Source organism: Notamacropus eugenii, chromosome 4 (assembly GCF_028372415.1).
Source record: "Notamacropus eugenii isolate mMacEug1 chromosome 4, mMacEug1.pri_v2, whole genome shotgun sequence".
NCBI classification, from domain to species: Eukaryota; Metazoa; Chordata; class Mammalia; order Diprotodontia; family Macropodidae; genus Notamacropus; species Notamacropus eugenii.
This window is the reverse complement of record NC_092875.1, coordinates 56,948,649-56,962,440: the sequence shown is the minus strand read 5'-3', so window position 1 is coordinate 56,962,440 and position 13,792 is coordinate 56,948,649. Positions and strand designations below refer to the sequence as shown.

The 13,792-nt window shown below is 41.3% G+C and overlaps 1 protein-coding gene across 1 annotated transcript; it reads left to right on the top strand.

Moving 5' to 3' along the window:
- Window positions 1-11,822: 11,822 nt before the first annotated feature.
- On the top strand, window positions 11,823-13,347 carry LOC140499566 (olfactory receptor 10T2-like). The gene has a single exon (XM_072601163.1). The coding sequence runs from the start codon at window positions 11,823-11,825 to the stop codon at window positions 12,768-12,770; it is 948 nt and encodes a 315-aa protein (XP_072457264.1). The 3' UTR covers window positions 12,771-13,347.
- The last annotated feature ends 445 nt before the right edge of the window (window positions 13,348-13,792 follow it).

Sequence of the window (13,792 nt, the reverse complement as noted above, 5' to 3'; positions counted from 1 at the left end):
AGACCTGGGCTCAAGTTCTATTAACCTCTGATATATACCAGTTGTGTGACCCTAGACAAGTCATTCTTTTTAAAGTTTGTTTTTAAAGGATGTCTAGGAGTTTCACAGGCTGAACGATCTAACTTTTCAGTCCTACAGGCAGTACTCTAAGACTCTAATTTGCAGAGCAAGTGTTTTGATCAAATTCCTCATCAAGACCAACAAATTCTTAATTGTAGTGTGTATTTCTATCTCTATGGTCTCAATAACAGCATTATACTCCACTTGTCCTATTATTCATGTCTAAAGGAGACTGAATTCAAAGACTTTCTTTAGATTTTCTAGTCTGCTAAGCAGCAAGTGTAGATGATGCTCCAGTCCTATCCACTACCACCCTCGCTCCACACTCACTGAGAATCTACATTAATAAATCACATCCCCTTGCATTTTTCTAGTAGCTGTTTTTCAGCATTCTTTACTCCATCCCCACAAGAATCCTAGTTGCTCCCCCCTCACCAGATCTTGAAGGGCAATGAAGATTCTTACCATTGAGAAAGAGAAACTGAGACATAGATAGGTAAGTGCCACTCAGATTCTCTAAGATGGAGCTTCCCATTGCTGAAACCAACTTGAGGAGGCGTGCTTGTCTGTAGAAGGAATGAAGTTGACCATTCCCTATCCTCCCTTATTCTGTAGATGGAGTAGGCAGTTTTTGCTCATGGGTCATTCAGCACTAGGGACTTCCCCTTCTTTCTAGTCATTTTCACCATTCACATAGTCCTGTGGGGTCCTCTCTCTTTTGGGACTGGGGAGACTTGAGTTTGAATTCTAGCTTTGACTCTACTAGCTGTGTGAACTTAGGCAAGTCATTTCATGGCTCTGAGTCTCAGTTTCCCTCCCCTTGATCATTTTAGTTGCCTTGTTCTGAACTCTTGTTTTGTTCCATTCTGTCTGTCCTTAGGTAGGGTGCACAGACTTGTTCAGGTGTGGACCCACCATGCTTTTGTATGGGGGGAGAAAGAGAATTTTTGATTTCCTCCTGATGTCCTTTTGGATAATGCCTAACATTTGGGGGGGGAGGAACTTTTAAATTACAGGAAATATTGGGCTGATAGGAATAAAAGCTACCCTGACTTTGGGTTTCTCATTCTATTTGTTGTTCAGTTGTTTTCAGTCATGTCCAACTTTCAATGACCCCATTTGGGGTTTCCTTGGCAAAGATATTGGAGTGGCTTGTCATTTCCTTCTCCAGCTCATTTTACAGATGAGCAAACTGAGGCAAACAGGGTAAAGTGAATTGCCCAGGGTCACATAGCTAGTAGGTATATGAGGCCATATTTAAACTCTGGAAGCTGAGCCTTCCCAACTTATGGGACTGGCACTCTATCCACTGCACCACCTAGTTGTCCTCGATCTCTATAACATAACAGATATCTGGAAGTTCATCATATTATAATTAGTATGGGCTATTTTGCCTACTGCCTTTTCTTACCTTTGTTCTGGCTGTACTGGGTGAATCTTACCTACAAATTTTCAGCCATGAGATCTTTCTAAAAGTTATATATGCAGACTCAACTTTTCATTCAAAAAGGGAGCTTAGTTTCTATTTGAAAAACTGGAGATTTTCTACTTCTTCCAGATTTATCTGAAAAATGAAAATATAAATATAAAAAAATATTAAATACAAAAGACCTAACATCAATCTCTGGGCAATCAGATCGATACCATGATCTACCATGGATGCCTCTACTCTCTCACTATGCTAGATGTGGGTCTGGAGGTCAGAACTAGAGACGTACATTTGGGAGTCATTTAAATATATATGGTAGCTGAAGATATGGGACTGAATAAGGTCACCAAAGGAGAGAAGTATGGAAACAATTATTATATGCCAGATACTACGATAAGTGCTTTACAAATATTATCTACAGCAGCTCTGGGGAGGTAGGTACTATTATTATCCCCATTTTGAGATTGAGAAAATTGAGGCAGACAGTGGTGACTTACCCAAGGTCATACAGCTGGTAGGTTTCAGAGATCAGATTTGAAGTCTTCCTGACTCCAGATCCAGGCCTCTATCCACTGTGCTACCTAGCTGCCTCTAGAATAGACCAAGAAAAGAAGAAAGGGTCATGAATAAGCCCTCTGAAAATACTGCTTTAAAGGATCTGGAAGAGAATGAAGAGGTATTGAAAAAAACAGGAAAGGAGTGGTTTGAGAGGAGGAGAGTCCTTGTGAAACCAAGAAAAGAGACAGTAGAAAGTTCTCTATCAAAAGAGAATAGTCAACACTGTTGAAAGTCATAGGAAATCAAGAAGGAGGAGCACTGAAAAAAACTGTCACTGAATGCCGTGATTGGGATGTTGGTCTTTGGTGACCCTACAAAGGGCAGATCTGGTTATGGTAGGGGCAGAAGTCCAGTCATAAGGGTCACAGAAGAGTCAAAGTGGTGAGCAAGTAGAGATAGCCAGTGGAGAAAATGCTTGCCAAAATTTCTGGAAAGGAGAGTCAGAGGAGGGTTTTAATTTTTTTTTTTAAGGATTGGAAAAACTTATGCATGTTTTATTAAACATCTAGGAAGGAACGCTCCCCCAATATGGCTCCACCAATTTTCCTATTCTTATTTCATTCATGCACCCAATGTTCCAGTCACGCTGGAATATATTGTCTCTTCATCTCTGACTCTTGGAATCACAGAATCACAGATTTAGAATTGGGAACCTACAGAGAACCTACAGGCCATTTAGTCCAAGGTCTTCTTCTTATAGATGAGTTGGTAGCCTAGAGGATAGAGTACTGGCCTTAGAATCAGACAGATTTGAGTTTAAATCTCCTCTCAGAGGCTCAGAAGCTGTGTGATCCTGGGAAAGTCATTTAAACTCTATTTGCCTTAGTTTCTTCAACTATAAAATAGGGATAGTAAGAGTACCTACCTTCCAGAATTGTTGTGAGGATTAAATGAGACAGTTTTTGTAAAGTATTTAACGTAGTACCTGGCACGTAATAGGTGCATAAAATGATTGTTTCCTTCGTTTCTTACAGATGAGAAGACTGAGACCCCAAGATGTTGTTGTCACTCCAAGATTACATGGCTAGGAGCAAAGCCTGGCTTCAAAACCAGGTCACCTGACTGCCAGTCCAACTATCTTTCTATGTCTTTTGGCTATTTCTCAAATACAGAGGCTGCCAGTCAGAACTGGAACAAGAGTGTGGGTGGAGAATATAAGGTAAAGCCAAACAGTCAAACACATATACACAAGAAAGGTATGACTGTAGTCCAGGCAGGTGGAGGCCATTGACCTTGTATTTTTGTTTTTTGTTGTTGTGAAGTCCTGTTCTACTCCTGATCCCATTCGAGGTTTTCTTGGCAAAGATACTAGAGCAGTTTGCCATTTCCTCCTCTAGGTCATTTTACAAAAGTTAGGGAAACTGAGGCAAACAGGGTGTGAAGTGACTTGTCTAGGGTCACATAGCTAGTAAGTGTCTGAGGTTGGATTTGAACTCAGGTCTTCCTGATTCCAGGGTTGGCACCCTATCCACTCTGCCACCTAAGCTGCCCCAAGTTCAGAGCAGATACTAGGTCAGATAGAATTTCTTATCGTATCAACCAATCAACTGATGGGAGTGGGGAGACTGTAAGGAGGGATTACAAGAGATGTGGCATCTTCAGAGGAGAGCCAGATTTTCACTGGAATGAGAAAGCAGAGGAAATGATCATTGAGAAGTCCAAGGGTTAAAGGAGTGTTTATTAACAATGGGACAGAGATTCCAAAGAGTTCAGTGGAAAGCTCTAGATGATGACTGGGGGTGGAGCAGGGAGAACTATAGGGGCCAGTGCTGATTGGAAAAGGGGGCAGGCCTCTAGAGGAAGCCATATGGATGTTCTACTTCCCTTTGAGGTGGCGTGACTGGATGATCAGGACTGGGGAGCCATTTAAGCAGTCTATACTAGCTTAGGCACATTCTCTCAACCAACTTTAAGTGATACACAATTTGTAGAGCTAAGCCTCCCTCCGAATTTCAGGTAGAATTTAAAACCTCCTTGTTTTGTCTGACATTGCCCAGAGGTTTCTCTTCTAGGTGTGCCTTGGTTCAGTGATTTTAAAGCAATATCTATGCATCCATCTACCCACCTAATCACTCACCCATCCATCTATCCATCCATTCACCCACCTATCCAACCATTGAGACTAGACTTGAGATTTCACTGATATAGAATGTCCAGCACTTTATCCACAGGGACGTGTATCTAATGAGAGAGACAAGTATACATATCATATATATATACATATATATATATGTACGTATGTATGTTGTTGTTCTGTTTGTCCTTCGTTCTCCAAGAGGACCATGACATCAAGATGATGACATGACTTGCAGTTGACTTTAATTTGAGTGAGGGTGGGCTGTGCAAGGTCACCAACCTCACTTTCTTCTCCTGAGCCATCTGGGTTCAGTGGCCTGATATCTATCAGGATGGCTGGAGATGGCCCAGGATGCATTGTGGGAGGAAGAGCAAGGAGGTGAGTGTCACTGGATCACAGAGAACTTGGAAAAGGAGAGGGGTTGATATATATGCATGTAGCATCAACATGAAGTAAATCAATATACAAAATAGTGAAATATAGGGATAGTTCAACCATGTCCAAAGTAGTTGTGTAGTGTGAGGCAGAAGCAGATTCCAGAAACCAAAAAAATACATTAACTGATTGGTCAAGGTATCTTGGCCTCTGATTCAGGCATACATGGATTGGAGAAAAGGGATGGGTTCAGAGAGTGTCTTCGTTTTAGAGCATTTGCTGACCTTGGGACACAGAGCCATCATTGTCCAACCCATTGGTGCCTCTGAGACGTATCTACAACTTCAGGCAGCTTGAAGCCCAGTCAATGCTTTTGACTTCCCTAGGGATATGTATAAACACAGGAAAACCCCAAATAGACCCATGAGGAAAGGCACCTAAGAAAGCAGAGTTATTGGGGCTGCATTGTCTGCCAGGAAGGGCCTTACCCACTTTTCAGCCCAATAGCTTTGAGCTACATGCATTTCCAGGACAGGAGCCCAAATGGGAGTGTACATCCTCAGGCTCAAGGTTTCCTTACTATCTATCCATTTTCTGCAGGCAGTTTCAGAAGGAGAGAGAAAGATAAAGAGGTGGTATCTTTACCCCAGGCTATGGCAGTAAGTGCTGCCTTTCTCTTCCTGTAGATCAATTCCCCTGCCTCCCTGACCTTGGTAACTACTGATGGGATAACAGAATGGATATCATCCTGAAGGCAGTTTGGATACAGCAAAAGTCTCCTAAGCTGGGGATGTGGAGCTTGCTATATCTTCCTTCCCATCTTACTCATTCTTAGCTGTGTTGCTCCAAGGGATACTGATAGTCCACATGTGGGCTGCTTAGGGGACATGGAAGGGAAGGATTGTGAGTGTGAAACACTCCAAATCTTTCTAGGTGGGTGAATCAGTAGGGGGAGGCAGGATGAGGAACTCAGGGTGACAAAGCTTTCTGTTGCTTGAGCTGAGTAGTTTCTTTTGACGTGCTTTTGTAGTGATGGCAGCCTGAGTGCCCGAGAGGCTGAGAGGTAGTGCAGGAGCTGTCTGAGCCCCTTCCCAGGTGATTTTGGACATGTGGAAATTGCATTCAACCAAGGACAAGAATGTGTTCCTATTGCTGATGGATTAAGACAGGCTGCAGAATCCTCCTGTTATTGAACTGTTACAGGCCAGGTGTGCAAGAAAGACAAGACAAACTCAGACTGAGGTAAGGCTTTGGTGCCCCACAGAGAAGCAAGCACACTTGCAGTATTCTTGGTGAACAATGGATTCCCTGCAGTAGCACTGTGTCATCTCTGCTAGAGTGTTACCTCTGGGGAGACAGCCAGAAAAATAATTAGCCAGTCTAGGCAGCTCTGCCTCCCCTCCAGTGCTGCGTGCACTAAGGTCATACTTGTACTTGACACCTGAGTCAGAGCTCGATGTCACATCTTTGATGGTTGTAATTCTGAGCCAAGAGCAGATCGTATCTGATCAGTTACCTTGAAGCTTTTCCTTCCCATCCCTTCCAGGGACATGCCCTGCAGTGTTTCAAGCACAAAGGTTACTCTCTAACCCAGACCAAATTTTTTCAAATTTTAGCTGAAGTTCATCACCTCCGAATCTGGCTCCAGATGAAAGGCTCACTGATTTAGATGGGCAGTGCCAACATCAAATAGAAATGGTGCCACTAAGCCGTATGACAGGATCCCTGCAGGAGGTATATTGACTTAGAAAAGCCCACATCAGCATTATCAATGTTCCCTTGGGTTTGAGTTTGTTTTATTAAACACTTCCCTATTTCATTTTCATCTGGTTGGGCTGCACTCAGGATTGTTATGGGCAGTGCATGCAACAGCCCAAATTTAGAGCAAGAAGCTTAGTTATTAAGGACCTGTCTTCAAATTCCATTTCAGCCACCCACCTGTGTGACCTTAGGCAGGCTACTTCCCTTCTCTGGCCTTCATTTTCCTCAGTCTGTAAAATAAAGGGGTTGTAATTATAACCTTTAAGTTCTCTTACAGTTCTAGATCTAAGATCCTTTTTCTAATGAGACGAATCCAACTCCCTTATTTTAAAGATGAGGAAACTGAGACCCAGACAAAGGAAATCCCTTACCCATGGTCACACAGGGAATAAGGGTCAGAGCCTCTGATTCCAATACAAAACCAGACTCCAGATCCAGCCCTATTTCCATTGCACCAGTCTCAGAATTTCTTGGTCTTTCTTAGTCTCCATCTTGGTCTTTTTGAAGTTGAGGTCAGCTTCTTCCAACAGCCCAGCTAGAGGCCCTCTAAAGAATTACTACTGTCTGTGTACCCAGATCCCCCATTTCTTTGACCATGCCCTATCCACGTGGTCTGTGATTCTCTCTCTGTCTCCCCCCTCTCCTGTCTCTCTCCCTCCCTTCTTTCTTTCCCTCCCTCCTTCCTTCCCTTTCCACCTTCCTTCCCTTTCCTCCTTCCTTCCTTCCTTCCTTCCTTCCTTCCTTCCTTCCTTCCTTCCTTCCTTCCTTCCTTCCTTCCTTCCTTCCTTTTCATGGGAGCCTTATCCTGTCTCCTCAACAAACAACAAACTCCTCCTTATTTGTTCATATTTCCTGATACTTCTCCCACATATATTACCCCCCCCCCCCAACACATACTTATAGTTCTTTTCAAAAGATAAATGTTTGCCCCATTTGGGAAATAATTTTACATGTTTAAACTATTTTAAAAACATTTAAAATTTCTTGAAAAAAAGTTCATTTCTTTATTCTTGAATTCTCAATTTCTACCATCCCATTGTTGACATCACACATGATATTACTGCTTCATTGTACTGGAGTTATATTACTGGTGACTTTGAGCAAGTCATAACCTCCCTCTGGATCTCAGTTTCCTTTTATGTAAAATGAGAGATTAGATTAGATCAGGAGTTTCTAGCCTGGAGTATGTGTATCACCAAGAGTATGAAAAGCTTATCAAAGGAAATATGCAGTAAATAACTGTATTATTCTATCAAAATTAATCTATTCATTTCATTTCTTTTGAGCACATATATGGTAAACTCTAGTATTTATTTATTTCATGTTAAATAGGAGGTATGGGAAGGTGTGCTAAAAGCCAGGGAATGAAAAGTGGTGGGAAACTCCACACTAGATGGTATCTAAGATCTTTTCTAGCTTGAAAATCCTATGATCCTGTTATACAGAAAAGTAGTGGTGAATTTGCTATGCCATTACAATGCTGTTGGAGCTTTCCCACAGTGACCCATTGATATATCCTAAGGCATCGAGAAGTTAAATGACTTGCTTATGGTCAAACAACTAGTTAATATCAGGGGCTCTCTTTGAACCCACATTTTTCCGACTCTAAACCCAAGACTGTATTCACTATACCACATTCCTTCTAGAATTTTCTAAAATCCTTTCCCCACCTTTAGTCTCTAGTATTCCATGACACCCCCCCTCCAGTTTTGTTTTCTTTTGCAAGTTAATAAGTCTCCTATGCCTGGATTTATGCTTGAAGGCCCTTCTAGATAGTCATTTGGAATCTTTGTAACATTAATTGGCTGGTGCATAATTCCTGCACATCTGGTGTAATCTTCTATAAAATGAGGAGAGTAGCTGCCCATCTCCACTACCATCTTTTTTTTCAGTAAGGGGTACTTAACCAAGTTTTGGTATCATGGTCCCCTTTAGCAGTGTGGAGAAATCTATCGATCCATCTCAGAATAACGTCTTTAAATGCATAAAATACACATTGAATTCTAAAGGAAACCAGTTATATTGAAATATAGTTATCTATCTCTCCATCTATGTAATAGCTATACAAGTATATACATGTATTCACATATATGTATATGTATGTTTATATGTACGTTGACATTGTAATTAAAGGCCGGTGGAAATGAGATCAAAAAATATTTCTTAAGGCTAAAAGCAGTAGGTTCCTCTACTCAGGGTTCTCAGGCAGAGGCTAAATTGGTACATATTTATCTATTTACATGTTGTATATATTCCGGACAATGTAAACTTCTTGAGATAAGGACAGTTTTTTCCATTTTTGTCTTTGTATCCTCAGTACTTTGTACAGTGCCTGGCACATAGTAGGACATTTAAAATTGCTTATTGAATTAACTAGATAAAATGGGGTTTGTAGTCTCAAGTCTGATAGTCTCTGGATATTCATGGTCTTTTTTTGAAATAACCAGATTGCTATCTCCTTTCGATTCTGTGGGTTTATTGTAATGGTATTCTGGTACGTGATTGCAGTGGGGGCTTCTGGGCAGGCAGATGCAATCAATAGGGAATAATTATGACACATTCAGAGGACAGAACACTGGAATATAACACAATTTTCTTGAAATGGGGCAATCAATTAAACATTTATTAAGCCCCTAAAATGTGTCAGACCCTGGAGATAGAGACAAAACAAACAAACAAAAACAAATGGTCCTCGATCTCAAGGTGCTTATGTTCTATAAGTGAAGCATATATATGTATAAAATATATATACATATGTGTGTGAGTGTACATATATATATATATATACATATGTATATATTTGGGAGGTAAAAAAATGAATGGGGAGGAAATGGGAAGTGTTAACAACTGGAGGAGATCAGGAAAGGCCTCATGCAGGAGGTGGCACTTGGGATGAGCTCTGGAGAAAACCAGGGATTTTAAGTCATAGAGATGAGGATGGAGAAGTGGCTTCCAGGTATGGGGAATGAGCTGTACAAAGGTAGAGGTGAGGGATGGATTGTCGTGCATGAAGAACAGGAAGAAAGACAGCTCAGAGGAAACAGAGTTTGTGATGGCAAGGTGAAAATAAATCAAGAAAGGTAGAGTCAGGTTGGAGTGGGCTTTAAGTGCTAAACAGAAAAGCTGGATTTGATCCGAGCAGTTACAGGGAACCATTAGAGTTGATTGAGCTGAGGGAGTAACATGCTCAGTTCTGTCTTTTAGGAATATCACTTTGGTAATTGTGCAGAGGATGGTGTGTTGGAGAGATGAGAGATGACACAAAAGACCAGTTAGGAGGTTTTTGTTGTAATACTAATAACCCTATTTTTGTAATTGTAAACAATAAAAATAATCTGGGTGGCACAGTGGATAGAGAACTGGATCTGGAGTAAAATCCTCAAGTCAAAGACCTGAATTCAAATCCAGCCTCAGACACTTACTAGCTGTGTGACCCTGGGCAAGTCACTTAACCTCTGTTTGCCTCTGTTTCCTCTTCTATAAAATAGGGATGATAATAGCACCTACCTCCCAGGGTTGTTGTGAAGATCAAATAAGATAATAATTGTAGAGTGCTTAGCACAGAGTAAGTGACATATATATATGTAGATATATATACATATATACACACATGCCCACATATATGTATACATATGAATATATATGTTAGCTAATAGTAACAATGATAGTAATCCAGGTGAGAGGTAATGAAGGCCTGAGCTAGGATGGTGGTCTTGTGAGTATAGTGAAGGGAATGGATAATAATAGATAATATCTATACAGACAGTGCTTTATGGCAGATAGCTGGCACAGTGGATAGAGCACCAGTGCTAGAGTCAGTAGGACTGAGTTGAAATCCAGCCTCAGACACTTAACAGCTGTGTCTTTACTTCACCTTGTTTGCCTTAGTTTTCTTATCTGTAAAATGAGCTGAAGAAGGAAATAGCCATTCACTCCAGTATCTTGGCCAAGAAAACCCCAAATGGGGTCAAGAGGAACCAGAGAGAACTGAAAAACTATTGAAAGGGACTAGATATAGCTCTTTAAGACTTACTAAGTGCTTTACACATTTTGTCTCATGCAAGAGATGTCGAGCAGAGCATTATCCTGTTTGGGAGTGTGGCTGGAACCAGATTAAAATGTAATTGGGAAATATTTAACAAAATAAAGAAAAGCACAGTAGAATACAGATTATGTTGATACGTGGTTTCCCCACAAGGATCCCTTATGTATGGGTTATTGGCCTGTTTCCATTTGAGTCTGACACCATCTAGGGATGGAAACTCTCCTTCATATCTCATATCTATTCAGTTATGTATCTGCTGATAGTGTTTCGGTCTCTAGGTGTCAGATGCAAATGGAAACAGAACAAGGATGCCCAGAAGAGAAACAGGACACCCTAGACTGATGGGATCATAGTATCATTGATTTAGAGCTAAATCACTCCCCCATTTCGCAGATTAGGAAACTGAGTCCTAGAGTGACTAACTTGGCCAGTGTCACACAGCTAGTAAGTGTTGAATATAGGATTTGAAGCTAGGTCTTCGTGACTCAAAGTCCAATGTTTTATCTGTTCATTGCCCTACACTAGTAATATTAGCTGTGGGTAAACCTTGGACTATAGGACACAGCCACTGGCAAACTTGGGAACCTTCTAGAAAGAGGAGAAAGGGGTTAGGTTTGAACCTTGGTGACTTTCTTTCTTTTAACATTTTTTGTTTTGAACTTAATTAATCAAATAAAATGTACATTTCCATATACATAGTAGAAAAATAGATGCTTATAAATAAAACTACAGATCTCCACTAGCTTGTTTTTCTAATTGTAATAAAATTAATCTGTTGTTCTCAAAGCATTTTTAAAAAGATTCCTTAATGACCCTGTCTCCTTCCTTCCTTTCTCTTTCTTCCTTTCTTTTTTCTTTCTTTTCTTCCTTTCTTTTCTTTCTTCCTTCCTTCCTTCGTTCCTTCGTTCCTTCGTTTCTTTCTTTCTTTCTTTCTTTCTTTCTTTCTTTCTTTCTTTCTTTCTTTCTTTCTTTCTTTCTTTCTTTCTTTCTTTCTTTCTTTCTTTCTTTCTTTCTTTCTTTCTTCATCATCAGTCCTCTGGAATTGTAATTCATCATTGCATTGACCAGAGTCCTCAAGTCTTTCAAAGTTGCCTTTCTTTATAATGCTGTTGTTATTATACAGTGATCTGCTTCTTTCCATTTCACTCTGGATCAGTTCATACAAGTGTTCCTACATTTCTCTGAAACCATCCCTTTCATTATTTCTGATGGACCAATAATATTCACCTTGGTGACTTTCTATCTTGTGAAAAAAGCAAGGCTAGATCCTTTGGGTCATCAGACAGATTCCTTGGTTGATGAATTGCATTCACTAAGGCTCAGAGGCAAAACGGTCTTAACTCAGAGATGATGAATCTAAAGTAAACAGGACAGATAGTAAGAGAAGAATAAGATAGAGGTGGTCAAAATGAATAGTAGGGTAGGAAACCAAGAAACCAAGTGGGGCAAACTTCTGTTCTAGATATGACTGGTGTTACAATCTCCTTTCATGTTTTATCTCCTTTTAGGCTCCTGGGATGAAGCTGGGTAATGAGACATGGATAGTGAGGGAATTTGTGCTTGTAGGATTCTCTAACCTTCCAGACCTGAAGCCCACTCTCTTTACTCTCTTCCTGCTCATGTACCTGATCACACTCAGTGGCAACATCACTATCATTACTATCATCTACCTGGATCACACCCTCCACACTCCCATGTACTGCTTCTTAGGGGTCCTGTCCCTTTCGGAGACTTGCTACACCCTGGTCACCATCCCCAACATGCTGGTACACCTGCTAATGGAGAACCAGCTCATCTCCATTTCCAGTTGCCGGGCCCAGATGTTCTTTTTTCTTGGCCTGGGCTGCAGTCACTGTTTCCTCCTCACCCTGATGGGCTATGACCGCTATGTGGCCATCTGCCACCCACTCCGTTATGTAGTGATCATGAGCCCCCCAGTTTGCCTCCGTCTGGGAGCCCTGGTCTTCTGTTCAGGGTTTCTGGTGGCTGTCATTGAGACTTGTCTCATATTCTCCTCCTCCTTCTGCCACAGCAACCGAGTGGAACACTTCTTCTGCGACATTGCGCCTGTTCTCAAGCTTAGCTGTACTCAGAGTGCAGCCAAGGCCCTGACCATCTTCTTCCTCAGTGTGATCGTGGTGCTAGTCTCCTTCCTCCTCATTCTGCTCTCCTATGCTTTCATTGGAGCTGCCATCTTAAGGATCCCTTCTAGGGCTGGGCGGCGCAAAGCCTTCTCTACTTGCGTGTCCCACCTCACAGTGGTCATTGTGCACTTTGGCTGTGCCTCTATCATCTATCTGAGACCAAAGTCAGGAAGCAACCCAGATCAGGATCGGATGGTGGCTGTTTTCTACACGGTGGTCACCCCATTGCTCAACCCTGTGGTGTACACTCTACGTAACAAGGAGGTGAGGGTAGCACTACAGAGGACCTTGGGACGTAGACTAAGGACCCAAATTGACTAATTGCTAGAATGAGGCTAGAAAAAGTGGGAAAACAGTACTCCAGTTTCAAAAGGGACTCAGTTGTCCAAATTCAGTTGGGCTGACAGTTTTAAATTGTCCCAGGATTCCAGAGTCATACATAACTTAAGTCCACTTAACCAGAGATCACTTTGGCTTTGCTTCTCAATTGTCTGTCTCTAAACCTTCTCCCCATAACTCTAGAAGGCCTACCCCAACATATTATCCACTCACATATTCTACTTCTGAATCCATATTTTCCAAATTAATTAGCTTTATGACCAGAAAGTGATGTTGTTGAAGGAGCATGGAAGTCATCAATACCCTATGGCCCCCTCTGTTTTCTTGCTATTTTTCCACTGGCTAGGCATACAAACTATTTAGGATCCAGACCAGTTGTGTTTCATGCCAAGCAGTTCAGAAGACCTTTGGAAAGAAGGGAAACATCTCTTTACCAGCTCTAATTCAATGAGTGTGCAGATAGGTGCAACAGAGTTTGAATTTACTTCAACTTTCTCCCCCCCAGAATAGATGAATAACAAGAAACTGGATGAATTCAATTAATAGTTTTAAAAATGCTTTAGTACTTAAAAAAATAGATCACAAATGTTTCTGTTCATCTTCAGAACTCTGGAGAGATGAAGGATGGGCAGGGTGTGTGACAAATAAAATGCAAATAACAGGGAAACTGAAGCACGTTTCTCCAAGCAGGATAAGGGTTTATTAATAGTGATGCATATTAGCTGTTAATGAAGTGGGTCAGACTGGCCCCCTCAGTTAGGTCTGTGACCACAAAAACACTCTTTACTGAGCTGCAAAAAGGAGTTTTGAGTGGTTGGGGAATATTGCAATTGCCTTCACCTGGGAAACATGGCTGGCCTTCAGGGTTTGATGATCACTCCCCTTAACAATTAAAGCATTTTAATTGCTTGATGGGCCTCAACTGCCACTAGTAATCTTGACTAGAAAATCAGGACCGCAGGATTAGCCATCTCCTGGGGAGATCCAAACACCTCTATCTTTAT